Source organism: Taeniopygia guttata, chromosome 4, assembly GCF_048771995.1.
Source record: "Taeniopygia guttata chromosome 4, bTaeGut7.mat, whole genome shotgun sequence".
NCBI lineage: Eukaryota > Metazoa > Chordata > Aves > Passeriformes > Estrildidae > Taeniopygia > Taeniopygia guttata.
Window position 1 is genome coordinate 35,556,602 of NC_133028.1, and position 13,538 is coordinate 35,570,139.

The following is a 13,538-nucleotide window of genomic DNA, read 5'->3' on the forward strand; positions in this document are numbered from 1 at the left end:
ACAAAAAGCAATAAGCAATTAAATAAATCTAATCAAGCCTCACACATCTTTGGTTTGATCATATGTTTATGGAAGTCTTACGTCTACTTATGTCTCTAAACAGAACTCTTAATATGGCTTCAAATAATGAAAATGTTGTGTTTCTTTGTATACTGACTGGTCTCCATCTGTGCTGCTGGTCTTAAAATGTGTTGGGTAAGAGCACTAAAACACTCAACACATCTCTTGCAGTCAAAGTCTGTGGACTTACTCGCACATTTTTGTGTTTAGGATCAAACTGACCCTCACTTTGTAAGTGTTAATGGAAGCCATAAAGTGTTGGTGCTCTCCAGCTCAGCATGAAAACTTATATTTAAAAATAAAAATTAAAAAAAACCAAACAAACAGCAAAAAAGGCACATATTTGAAACTGGATGTAAGTTTTTTATTAAGATTTATTCAACAGTACAGATGGTAAGATGGTATGTAAGAATGCCTCTTGGGTATAATATGCAAGTTCCAGCTGGAATGTTTCCAACAGGATGTAAACCACAGTCCTCAAGCCCACACTTTAAAAAACATATTACTTAGCACACTGCTAACAAATGTCAACACAAGAATACACTGCTGTAATGATTTCAATTTACAAAAGTGCAAGGAGAGGAGAAGAAGCTATTTGAACAGTCTTTAAAACCAAAAATTGTGGTCGTGGGGAGGGAAATCAATACACAGATGCATGAGTAAAATATTTATTCAAAGCAAAAAAAGCACTGGTGATCATTACAAATTCGATATATTAAAAATTTAACACTGTACAAACAGACATTATTTCTGGTATCCGTAAGTCTGCAGAGAACAGGTCTGAAGACCTGTGCTTGCAGGTATTCCCAGAGGTGGGCTTGGTGTTTTGAACAAGTTGAAGGTTTCTTCAATTCTGAAAATAAATTTTTTTACATACACTTAATAAAATAAGGTACAAAATAATTGATTTGCTTTTGACTTCCTAATTATCCAAAATACTAATAAGAAGCATGATCCCATACATTTTCTCTCATCCCACCCTTTTCCTCTGCAATTGGTTTCTATTTTAAATGCCTACCATATATCAATAAACCTCAAGTACACAAAAAAAGAAGTAACCCACACAATGAAATTAAAATCACAGAAAAGGCTAAAGCTTTTTATAGGCCACACACTCTCTTGTTAGAGAAACATTGTAAAGCAGCACATTTCTCTTCAAGCATAATAAAAATAGAAAAACTTATTATAGATCTCAGAATTAATATCAAATACATCTTAATACAGTTATTATAATGCTTAGGCTGAAATTAGTTTTACTTTTCCTTAAATAATAAAAAACAGTGAAGATAACAGGTATCTTTCAGGAAGAAAAATTGCAAGTACCAGGGAATTTCAATCGGGAAATAAATAATATTCCTATTTCTTATCAACCAAATTCTAAACACTCTTTAATCTCCAGTTAATATTATTAAGAGTGCTTTCTATTGCTTTTTAGAAACCAAAACAGTGACTCATCCCACAAATACAAAACTGTAAGTGGATTTATTATCCAGTACAGCCATAAGGAAATGCCACACCTGATGCACAGACTTTGAGGTTTGGAACACATATGTACATTCTCTGTGTGCCTTAGTCCAGTACAACTCCCTCCTGGGAAATAAATTCCTGCTGCCCTTTCCTATTACTTACATTTTACTTATCTTTTCCATTCTTTGTCTTATTGTCTCCTACAATTTAAAAGCAACATAGTTAGTGAACTCTTCAAAGCTTACATTCTTGAGATGGATTTTCAATTTACATTCAGAGAAAATGTGACTTTAAGCACTGTTTACATATGAAAAGTATTTTTATGAGACAGACCTAGATGTAGTTTTGCATAGTTTTCTTGTTTTTCTATCAGTACATACAACTAAAACCAATGCTTACTTGTTCTCTTGACCTCAAAGGAAATCAACTGAGCATTCACCAGCTTTACTTACCTTTGAAATGTCTGTCAGATCATGAGAATTAATGGTCATGTCTCTGGGAGATTGGTCTGCGGATAACAGTGAACTGCATCCAGACGACTGAAGATGACTCTCTGGCATCTCCTCATTCCTCTCTGTATCTATAGAGAAATGCTCAGTTTTATGTCACCTTTGGCTTTTTGCTCTCTTTTGCAAGGTCAGCTATCAAATAACTTGATTTACAGTAGGCAATAACAGAAGAGAATGCATTGTTTAGAGAGGGAAAAGAAAAAGCTGCTATAAGAGTCCAAAATAGGCTTCTCATTTTTTTAAAACAAGTGCAATATGACACTATGTATTCTATATATAATATAGAAAAAGCAAATTCCAAAGATTACTAATGAGATTATTTTCTCCTGATTAGAGTAAAACCAAAACTTATGAACATGTGATTACAATGCCAAGCATTTAATAGTAATTTCATATAGTTTACATTATTTTTATTGTAAACTGCCTGTTCAAACATGTCTTTAATTTGTGCTAAGTAATCTGTCTTATAAGTAGCAAAATTTTTGTCCTTTTTTTTTTTTTTTTTTCATTTGAAAGGCTGTGATATTCTTTACAATTTTAGATTACTATTGTCAGGGAAGAGAACTTAGTATCTTGAAAAAAACACATGTTTCCATACCTATTTTTTAGTAATGTCACCATGTATACATCATATCTTTGGAACATACTTAGCTACATTATTTTGTATCTAAAATTAATATGAAGCTGTTTTTAAATACCTAAAATTAAAAATTGTTTAATTGGTACAGCTGTGATTTCTAACCAAAAAGAGCCTGAAAGGATTCTTATACTCTCAGATAAGAGTTAAGACTGTCTTCATAACTTTTATGCCTAAAATTTCCTGAATTTTAGAAAAGCAGGATTAACAAATTCAGAAGAATTTGGAAAGTCTGAAAATATGAAATTTCTCTTTCAAAATCCATCAGCCTGTTTACTTATTAGAAAGTCCTCAAGTGTCAGTAACACACCACAAAACTTATCACAGGAAGTAAACATGTTGCATGCTTTCTGCGAAGGTCCCATTTCTGCAACTCCACAATAAAAACAGGCTTTGATATAACCAAGAACTGCCTTCCTAATTTCCATGGAAACTGGATTTCTGAGAATCGGTTTTAATTACAATTGAAAAGCCCAACACTGGACAAAAAAGCCTAATATGTGAAAATGGAAAATAGAATATCCTCCTAAGCACTGGTGGTAGGAATAACAGCTGCCACAAGGGAAACAGGCCAAATCAAGGAAGAGAACAGAGGGAGCTAATAGAGCTAAGGGCTAAAGAGCTACCATTGAAGAAGACAGAAGAATTATTCACGGCCTGAGTAGTGCTTTTATCTTCTTTGACATTCAAGTCTGCTTCATTTACTTCTTGTATGTTATCAAAATTAAACGGAAGTTGGAAATGGAAGAAAAAGATTTTGACTTTCTCTTCAAAACAAGAAAGTTTATCAAAAATGTCAGTTGGATAGCTGTTAACTGTTCAAAGATGAAATATAGAAAACATTTAGTAGTTGAAAACCAACAAAGATTATGAATCATGATTTGTCTGAGCCCCATTAAAAAAGAAGAAAACAGCAACCTAAAAGATATTAGTAGCAGCAAAAATAACTCAATTTGGGCTTGAGAACAGCACATTTTTAATACATGATGATAACTGCTTTAAAGTCCAAATGACAGTACTAGTTTTCACAGCTTTAGTAACAGAACCTTAATTAAATTTGCATCTTTGATATTTTTAACAGCTATTTTTAACTAGCACTTACTATGCTATAGCAATGAAATCATCTAAAAATTAAGTTAGAAACATGAAATGATGAGGAGGCTAATTTCTCATCTACAATAAGGTTTTAAATTCAGAGGTCACTAAATTGCAGTTACGTACTTAAAAATAGTTTTATTTTAGTCAAGGTAAGCAAGAAGTGTTTAGCATATTTACGTTAATTACAAGGAAAATCATTAATACTCACCAAGAGAAACTGGAATGCTACTAGAAGTTCTTTTTTGATTTATATTGCTGAACTCTTTAGGTAAGTCTCTCTGAAATACAAGTTTACTTCATTTTAGCCACATACCCTGTTTAAATCCGACTGAACAAAACTATATTTAGGTACTAAGTATGTATGTATTTGCTTGCTACACCATCCAGATATGTTGGCACTGCACAAACATCTTCACAGGACTAAAAAAGTTCAAGATTTCCATAAATGCACTTCATCAAAAAACTAGTCTATTTAATGGGTCTTTTTTTCTTAATATCAATATTGCTGTTCATTAAGAGATTGAAACCAGTCCAAAATACAGTGCATATAACATAGTTATAAGTAGAATGGACAATCAGAATGCCCTTAGCTGTACTAATCATTTCATCTCAACACTGGTTGCCATTAGCTTCAAGTAAGTGTGCCTTCTTCTAGTGCTGGTTGATATTCAAAAATACAGTCCTCAGTCCTAAAAAAAATAGCTTATAGATTAACTGAAATTCATTCCACCTAAATGCTTAGAACCCAGAAGGCTATTTTAAGCTGGTTTCCCAGGCTCCTAAATGAGAGAGAGCTCTCTCAAGAAACATTCTCAGTTTAACTTCATCTAAACATTAAAAAGGTTGTTTGTAAGGAAGGAAACAATAGTAGCAATAGTATTTTTGAGTTTAACTTTCTCATTTCAAAGTAAAAAAATGCAACACTCAAACAACATTTAGTCTTTTTTTTTACCAACAAGTTATCATTATGATTTGACATCTCAGCCTTTAAAATATGTCACTTTATATACTGGAGTAACTACATCGGCTAACAGGGGAATACTACACCCAAATAAAGGAATGAAGACAAATGGTAGGTATTCTATGGGAAAATGCTGGAAAAAAACTGTAATAATGTCTGTCTCTTAAAAAAATACAAAAATAGAATCTGCACAGAGTACATCTGTTCAATTCCTTCCATTGAAATGGATTTGGTAGCTTTCAGACTTTCCCAGAGCTTAAATGCACAGCTGCTGCTACTTTGGCAACAGCAAAATACAGATCTTCAAGTGTTCCTGCTATGTTGGCTAGATGCCAAAAATTCCCTGTAAAGTGCAAGAGTAAGAGAGGAGTAATTCTGAATTGTTTCTGTATGTGTGAAGCACGACTTGGATGCAATTTCATTAAACAAAAAAACAGCAATTCCGTGGCCCAAAGGATTATTTCTTAGCAGTTTTCAAATGCCTATTGCCAAACAGCTAGCTTTGAAGACTATGTATACATAAACATATATAGTCTTATATATCTGTATATACAATGCCACACATAAACTATAATTGAACAAGTTACTGCAGGTGACTTCTTTCAGTAACATGCAGTACAGAAATATAATTATCTCTGGAAATTTCTGAGGGATATTTTTTAGAGTATTTTCCAAATACTATTCCAACCATATGAACTGCAATAAACATGTTACTGAAGCAGTAATAAACCAAATTTACAAAAACAAAAGAACAAGTCTAGTCTGAAACATGAGCTTTCCCATGTGCTACAGTAATTTCTTGAAAAGAATACATTTGAAACAGGAGAAAAACTGTCTATGGCTGTTCACCTGAAGGCCTCTTGAGACTGCTGCCAGAAAATAAAACCAAAATCATTGGTGGTGTTATTTGGACACATGTCTACTAATCCATAAGAATCTGATTTCAGATGGTAAAATCACATGAGCTACTACTGACCTAAAACTTTTTTTTTTAAGTGATTTAGAGTATCCATCCTTACTAATTGAGCTACAGCTTTTAGAAATAACCTAGTGATCAGTCTGAATACCTGTCCATTTCAAGACTTTGCATAACTACCACACTTGCAAAGCACACAGTAAAACACATTTTGTATACAAGTGTTAGCAGTATTTTCAAATTTGTGGGGTCAACAACACGCACAGAGCTCTTGGGTATGAATAAATTCAACAGTTTTACAACTGCAAAGAAAAATGCAACACCAATCAACTATTTTCCACAAGGATTTTCAACTTCTGAAAAGCATCTGACAGCATCTGAAGGATACAAGATGCATAGAGATTAAAAATTTTGGATTACATGATTAATTTCAAAGTGATGCTATGGTTCACTGCAAGTCAAAATATTTACATGTGTACATATATCAAATTACATAATGTGCACACAAGGACCTTTCAACAGCATGAAAAATAACCCAGTCTTAATGCAACAAGAGGCTTTATTTGCTATGCCAAATGTAGCCACATCACAACTGTAGTGCCTTTACACATTCAAAAATACAATGAACATCACTGATAAGATATAGGAGAGTGAGAATAGGAGAAAAAACTCCACTGATTAGATTAGAAATTTCAAGGACCCATAAATTACATATAGGACTAAAATAAGAAATAACCTTTTTTATTAACCCTGTATTTTCCACTGTGCATGACATCCATTTTTGTCACTATCTGTTGTAGAGAATGAAGACTCCATGTTCATAAACTTTCTTCTAAAACTTTAGTAGTAAATAAAATGACACTGAATCATTACTAATGAGAACAGATGGAAAGCTTTGGTTCATAGAGTCACAGAGAATATAATTTAACAGTTAAGAAAGAAATACCATCAACTTTATAAACAGCACTTGCATTCAGATTGAATCTTTAAAACCAGTGGAAAAAAAATCAGGAGGCAGGAAGGGCAGAAACAGACCAATAAGGTTGTGTTTGGGCAATTTTTGTTATAGAATTAAAAGAGAAGTTAACACACCTTTCTGGATTGTAATAACAGTTCTGTTTCAAGAAGCAAAACTCGATTCAATAAGTTATTCCAGTCCTTCTCGTCTATGATCACCTTTCCTTGCAGTTTCTCTTCTAAAACTTGTAGCTTATCTTCCATCCAATCTAGCTTATGAAGCTTTTCCTGGAAATCAGCAAGCTGATTCTTTAAAAACTCAATTTGTGAATTTTCTTCTATGACCTGAAAATGTGGATAAGAACATGTCCTCTAATTTCAAAACAGAAACAATTCATCATTTGATCAAACTAATAAAGTGCAATCTTCAAGTTCAGTAACCACATCCTGCTACATTAGAAAATTATTTTTCTCCCATAATTATCAAAATATGCCTACTCAGGGAACACAGCTGTTAAAAGAAGTTGTTGACAGAACTGTGTCTTGAAAGAGACAGTACAGTTTAACTGACTTTTCCTTTTCCTAACTTTTTCAAAGTATTTATTAAATATCAGCTGCATGCTCCTGAACTGTAACTATAATGTAAAAACCTTCATCCCTTTAGAAAAATCCTGTAAAAAAAATACAGCCACTTAAAAGAGAAGTTCTTACTTGTTCACATTTAACTTCCACAATACCATGATCTGGGCACAATTCTTCCTCAGTCCCTCCCTGTGCTGGAAGGGGCAGTAGATGAAGATCACCACTAACTTCATTTCCTGAGTGCCGTTCAACTAGAGGCTTCTTTTGAGTATGCTAAAAAAAACCAAACAAACAAACCAACCCAACAAACTGTTGGTGTTATTTGTTACAAGAGTATTTCAATTCATTAGCCAAGTAATAACACATAAGACCTATTATTTCAATATTTATTTAAATCTAACTATCTTATTCCAACTGTTTACAAAATATAGAAAGCAACAGCAGGCAGTTTAATTTTTAAAAAGTCACACAGACTTGAAGGAACTGTAAAACAAATATGGACACACTCTGCCATATATACGATGTACTTTGTTTCCTTTCTATAAGCAGAAAAAAAGACATGAATGTCCTCCCTTAATTTAAAGGTTGTTAGATTTCTAAGTGTGGACTGGAAAATACATTATTACATACAGTGAAATTCATACTCATAGACAGTTTCAACAGCAAACCCATGACTAAAACATTAAGAACAAAACAAGTTTAACTAGGAAGATTAGAATTCTTCCTTTTTTCTTGACAACGGTCAGCAAAATAGCCCTATGAGCTACACACTGGTTTCTTTTGAAGGCTTCCCTTAGAGAAAACTAAGAGAAGTTTTGCAATTCTTTCTAGGTGGATTAAATCTTATGATACTATCACAAAACAAAATAAAATATTTAATGATTAAGAATGCACAATTACTAGTTCTATGCAGTATCTTAACATGTACAGATTCCTTGGTGTTTTGGTTAAGCTGAAACTTTCCTCTACCAGGAAATTCTTAAAACACACCTATCTATACCATTCAGTGCTACTATTAAACAACTAGAAGAGACAAAAAAGCCATTCCAAATATTTTGTTGGTGAAATTTTCCTTGATAAAAGCAGTATTTTCCGTACAAGTAGAAACCACCGGCTATTAACAGACAGTCATAGTCCTAAAAGTTTTCTACAATTTTATTTTGCACTCTTTTAGCAGAAAATATTAGGAAAGCAGCCTCCTTCACATGCCAAGAATGGCATAATGTATAATTATTTTACTCAATGCATAATCATTTTACCTCTGTAAAACCAAAGCCAAAAGGAATGCTACATTATGAAAACTTGCTGAACAGATTCAGACAAAAGACCAAACAGTATTTGGAAAGCTGGGTTGAAAACACATGCTAAGCCAAGCACACTTCACTCTTCAAACACAATACAACTTCTTTGTCCCATTGTATCTTCTTCCATTGCTCTCCCTTACACTTGATATAATTGAAATATAGCACAAACAGCACTAGGTCATTACCAGCAAGACTTTGAGATCAACTACTCAGTAAGAGAGGCAACATCCTCTGTATTTCAGCCATTATTTCAGCCAACTACACTTCAGGGAAAAACAAACACCAATCCACCTCAAAACTGGTTTGACTAAATATTAAAACCTAAATGAAAGCAAAAAATTTCAGCAAGAGCCTGACTTGCTACAAACGAGATCAACCTTTAGACATTCAACATAAAAATTATTTTCATACCTGTTTAGAATTCAGAGCACTGCGACTTGGATCAGCAAGACCTTTACCACAATTTGACCATGCTTCAAATTTAAAAGGTCTGATTTTTTTTCTTGTTTGGGATTTAACCTCCAAAGTGAACAGAAGAAAATAACACAGGAAAATTTTCAGGATTCCACACCCTACTTTCTAACCACCATCACTGACAGTCAGGAATATTTAATGGTGCACACACACAAACACACTTAAATCTCTGTAGTACAATAATGTCTAAAAAAACTTAAATATTACCCACATTTATAGAGAACACAGATCCAGAAGTAAATGCCATACTTTTACTAATACCTATGCTAGGATGCATCAATAGATGGTTATAAATAGAAAAGACAACTTGCACTAGAGTAGAAAGTAAAACAAATACAAAAAAAAAGTACTTATGTCTTCAAAACTGACAAATCAAGTATGCAGAAGTCCTGATGACTTGTTAAAAACTCAAAGGAAACAAAACAAAATATAATGACTGGAAATTCCTTTCATTAAAGCAGAGACTCATACACAACACATACTGATAAAAAATAATGCCATTACAAGTATTGTTGATGAAAATAATCATATTTGAGAAAAAAATACAAGTATAATTTTTAAATTGTTACAGAAATTCAACATACGAGAGGATTTTGTTTTGCCTTTATCTGAGAAGTTTATTAATTCACATGTTCACTGTATCAAGAAGTGTAAAAGAAAATATATCACTTACTGTAAAAACAACAATTAGATTTATCTCCATTCTAATTTTTTTTATACTACAAAGTATTGGCAGCTTCATGTCTTGAATGAAAGCATTCAAGCATCTTACAATGAAACTTCATACTAACGTTCCATTATCTGGTCCATGAGTAATGCTGCATCTTCAAATAGAAACTGAAGACCAGCTTCAGCAACATCAAACATGTCAAAAATACTTATAATAAAGGTAACAATGTGACCAGTACCTTACTAGAGTTACTCAACTCCTTATGTTTCTTCACCACACAGTTGATAATGTCACAAACAATTTGCATTTTTCTTTCTGCAAAGCCAACCTGAAGAAACTGCTCTTTTGTTAAAATTGGTTTATACTGAAATTGATCTCGAAGAAACTGCAACAAAATAAGAGTTTACTTCATTTTCAAATTCACCTCGCAATTTGCTGTAGAAATGGCATGCCCATATTCTTATTTTACTACAATCTTGTCTTTCATTCTGCACATCAGCAGCTAAGCCTTTTCTCATTTAATTATTTATATATATACTAATAAATAGATGTTTCTTTTAACTAGGCCTTAAATATATCTCATCTTTCATTCACATCACTCTTGTAAACATAAACTCCCAGTCTTAAAATTCAAGAAATAACTGACTATAAAAATTAAGACTAAAAAATTTTTTCAACTGAACTTACAATAAAAAGTCATATTTATCTCCGCAAATACATCAGAGGGCTACATAATGCTCACACAGAAGCCTGTAAAGCAGTCTCTCAGATAGAAAACTAGTCTGAATAAGCCACTATTTCTTAATTCATCAATCCACCTTTCATAAAAATGTGCTTTTGTATATTTTAAGGATAGTTCAAAGTTATTTTCAATCAGTTAAGAATTTGATTCCGATTTAGAAAAGGTTAATATTCAACTTTATGTATTAAAATGGCATAGTGTTTCAAAATAGCCGTATTTCTAAACTGTGCTTACATTACAATTTTTTGAGTTCCTTGTGATTTTTTTGGTGGTTAAGATTTTTGCCAAAATCACTTCTATAAATCTTATTGTCCAATAAACATTTCTATGTTCTTCAAAATTAACATCTAACAATATTATTATTTATGCAAATGTCTCAAAACTGAGATTTGGCTACCACCACCAATCCTTATTTTCATTAAAATCTAAAAACTTGCACATAGTGACTTGCTACTCATCTTAAATCCTAACAGAACTAAAATTCATGTTCATTGCCAAAAACTTTCACTTTCTAGTAAAGATCATGGTAAATGTTTAATTTCTGTGAAGCTATACTCAAACCCATGTTTCTCCAGCAAAGAACATGAAGAGATACCTTATAAACAGCTTCGATAAAACGCAAGTCACTCTTGGCTGTCAGTTCCACATCACACTTTACCAAAAGCTCTGCTATACAAGTTGAAAAAGATGTAAAACAATAGCTGATGATAGGTAAAAATGCAGCTGGATCACCCTTTACTAACCTATAAAGAAACAAAAGTATTTTACACACCAGAAGGTAAAAAAAGCATTTCATGACATGAATTCCAACATTTAACTTGAAAGGAATGTTCTAGCCCACAGCGTGTTCTATCCAAATATCTTTCATCTTAACATTTCTTTGTCTGGGCATCTCTCATTCAGCTGTCTTTGCTGTTATACTTAAAATGCTCAAAAAATGTTTTTGTGATCTTCATATAATTTAAGTCTAAAGCCCACCAGCATTTCCAGCTCAACATTCAGACCTTTTTTTTTTTTTGTTTCTAATCTTTATGGGATGAAATTTCCTAAAAAAAAACTTTGCAAGCGCTTCCAAAGAAATCCAGAAGGTGAGATTAACCAAAACAAAGACAAGAACAGCAGAAAAAGAGCAAGACAGTAATACAGCTCAGGATTGTTCTAAGGATTGCTCAGAAGAGCAAAACTGCATAATTTTATATTCCAGTTCACAAAGACCACACCCCAACTTCCCAGTTATGTTCTGCCCACTTATCACTGGGGGCAATGCTAACATTTATACATATCCTGTTTACACATCTTGCCATCATCATGTATTAGCATAAGTTTTCACACTGCCACTTACACTGTATAATCCACATCTCTTGGATAATTTAACAAGCGAAGTCCTTGTTCAATTTTTCTTAAACTTCCATTTAGGTCTCCTGTTGCCATTATTCCAAATGCTATTCTTCTTTCAGATTATGAAATAAATGTAAAAAAGTACATATGCTCAAAAAAAGTATGTACATAAAAATTAGAAAATGCAATAATCACTTAAATTCAACTTTCTGCTAGAACCTGGGCGATAATTACCTGCCATTATCTTCACTAAATTTCTTTTCTTAGAAGAAAACAAGTATTTTGAAGCCTACCAACCCAAGCAGTGAAGAGGCATGGTCACATAGCCTATAAATGAAGCGATAGTCTCAAGAAACAGTTAAAGCTTCCATTTACAGTGGGCTGGGTTTGTTGTGGGTGTTTTTGTTCTTGTGTTTTCTATAGTGTTTAATCAGCAATCCTCAAGATTAAGCTCTTCCCGTGTGTTTTGCCCTTGTTAAAAGGATTTTCTTCCTACTTAATCATCAGGTTCCTTTTATTGTAAACATTAGATTCTGGGTAATGATTTGCAATAAACAGAAGTACACAATACTTACTTTTCAAAGCTTGGAAGAATTTAACCAATTATTTGGAAATTGAGGCAGCTATTCTTCCTGCATTATGTTACAATGTGATCCATTCTATGGTTTTGCAAATTTAAATAGCTATTAAGACAAATCTCAAATAATCTGACATAAAACGGAAGCTCTAATCTGCAATGCAAATATTCACCGAAGACACTCTCACAGGATATTGTCTAATCCTATATAGGCTGTTTCCCAAAAGTGTCAACAACCCTTTGTTTTTACACCAGACCTCTAGATATAAAACCTGCTAACTACTATCACTAGAAAATAGCTTAAGAGATCACAAAAGTAACAGTCAAGTTGGTAGTAAATCTTGGGAAGGTGAACCCAGTAAAATGGGACAGATAGCTTTTGTCTGTAGAAATCTGTAGCAGAAGTTACAGACCGCTAGCTATCAATAAAATCGAGTATAACAAAGTTTCAGGATATGATGACATAGCACTTCGAGAAAGCGGCTTAAAGAACAACTCTCAAAACTGCATATGCTATTCAAAGGATCAATGTAAAAAACTAAACAAAAATACCAAAACAAACAAAGAAAAACTAAAAAAACTACCCCCTGCAGGTTACCAAGTATGTTAACACTGTAAACGCTGTCTTTGAAATGCCCAACAACTAGACTTTTGACTTCTTCCAAGTGAATCTAGACTCCCCTGTTGCACGGGGCAGGGAGCTGGGGGAAATCGCACCATTCCGCGAGATGCACAAACTTCACCGACACGTACGGGGCTTGGCCGCCGTGCCAGCTGCGACGCCCTTCGCGCAGGGGCCGCTTGCACACCGGGGAACGGCACAAGGGACTGCGCGGCCTCGGCTGGTTGCCCTGGGCACCAGCGGGCAAAAAGCGCGTCCCAGCCGGGACACGGCAAGGCGGGCTGAGCTCCCGGAACCAGCGCGCTGCGGCAAGCTCGCCAGCGTGGGACCGCGGCCGGCTCTGCAGCCGCCCTTCTCGCCCCTACAGCAGCCGGAGACCGGGCCCTCCCTAGAGCTCGCCGTCTCCGAGCAGTGAAAGCCCCAGGTTAGGACAGACCCCCGCCCCGAGAGCGCTGCTGACGCTCACCCGCGCAGCGGGAGCACCGTTCCCTGCCGTTCCCTGCCGATCCCTGGCGGTGTGCCGGGAGCACCGCCGTTCCCCGGCACAGCGCCGAGCCCCGCGGCCGTTCCCGGACGCGGCGGGCGCAGACCGAATCTGCCGCCGCCGAACCGGACGGGCACTTC

The 13,538-nt window shown here is 34.6% G+C and overlaps 1 protein-coding gene across 12 annotated transcripts; it reads right to left on the reverse strand.

The window, feature by feature from the left end:
• Window positions 1-402: 402 nt before the first annotated feature.
• Window positions 403-13,533, reverse strand: CEP44 (centrosomal protein 44). Of its 12 annotated transcripts, none has more exons than XM_072928370.1 (12): window positions 13,381-13,518; window positions 12,291-12,374; window positions 11,720-11,824; window positions 10,973-11,120; window positions 9,874-10,020; window positions 8,903-9,010; window positions 7,317-7,460; window positions 6,741-6,950; window positions 3,980-4,049; window positions 1,980-2,107; window positions 1,690-1,727; window positions 403-913 (listed from the first exon to the last, which is right to left on the reverse strand). In XM_072928370.1, the coding sequence occupies exons 3-12, from the start codon at window positions 11,806-11,808 to the stop codon at window positions 805-807; spliced, it is 1,191 nt and encodes a 396-aa protein (XP_072784471.1). In that variant the 5' UTR covers window positions 11,809-11,824; window positions 12,291-12,374; window positions 13,381-13,518; the 3' UTR covers window positions 403-804. The 12 variants fall into 12 exon arrangements, with proteins under 12 accessions (XP_072784471.1, XP_041571755.2, XP_041571756.2 ...); XM_041715821.2 differs by having other exon boundaries at window positions 11,720-11,827; XM_041715822.2 differs by lacking the exon at window positions 12,291-12,374 and having other exon boundaries at window positions 13,381-13,533.
• Window positions 13,534-13,538: the final 5 nt, after the last annotated feature.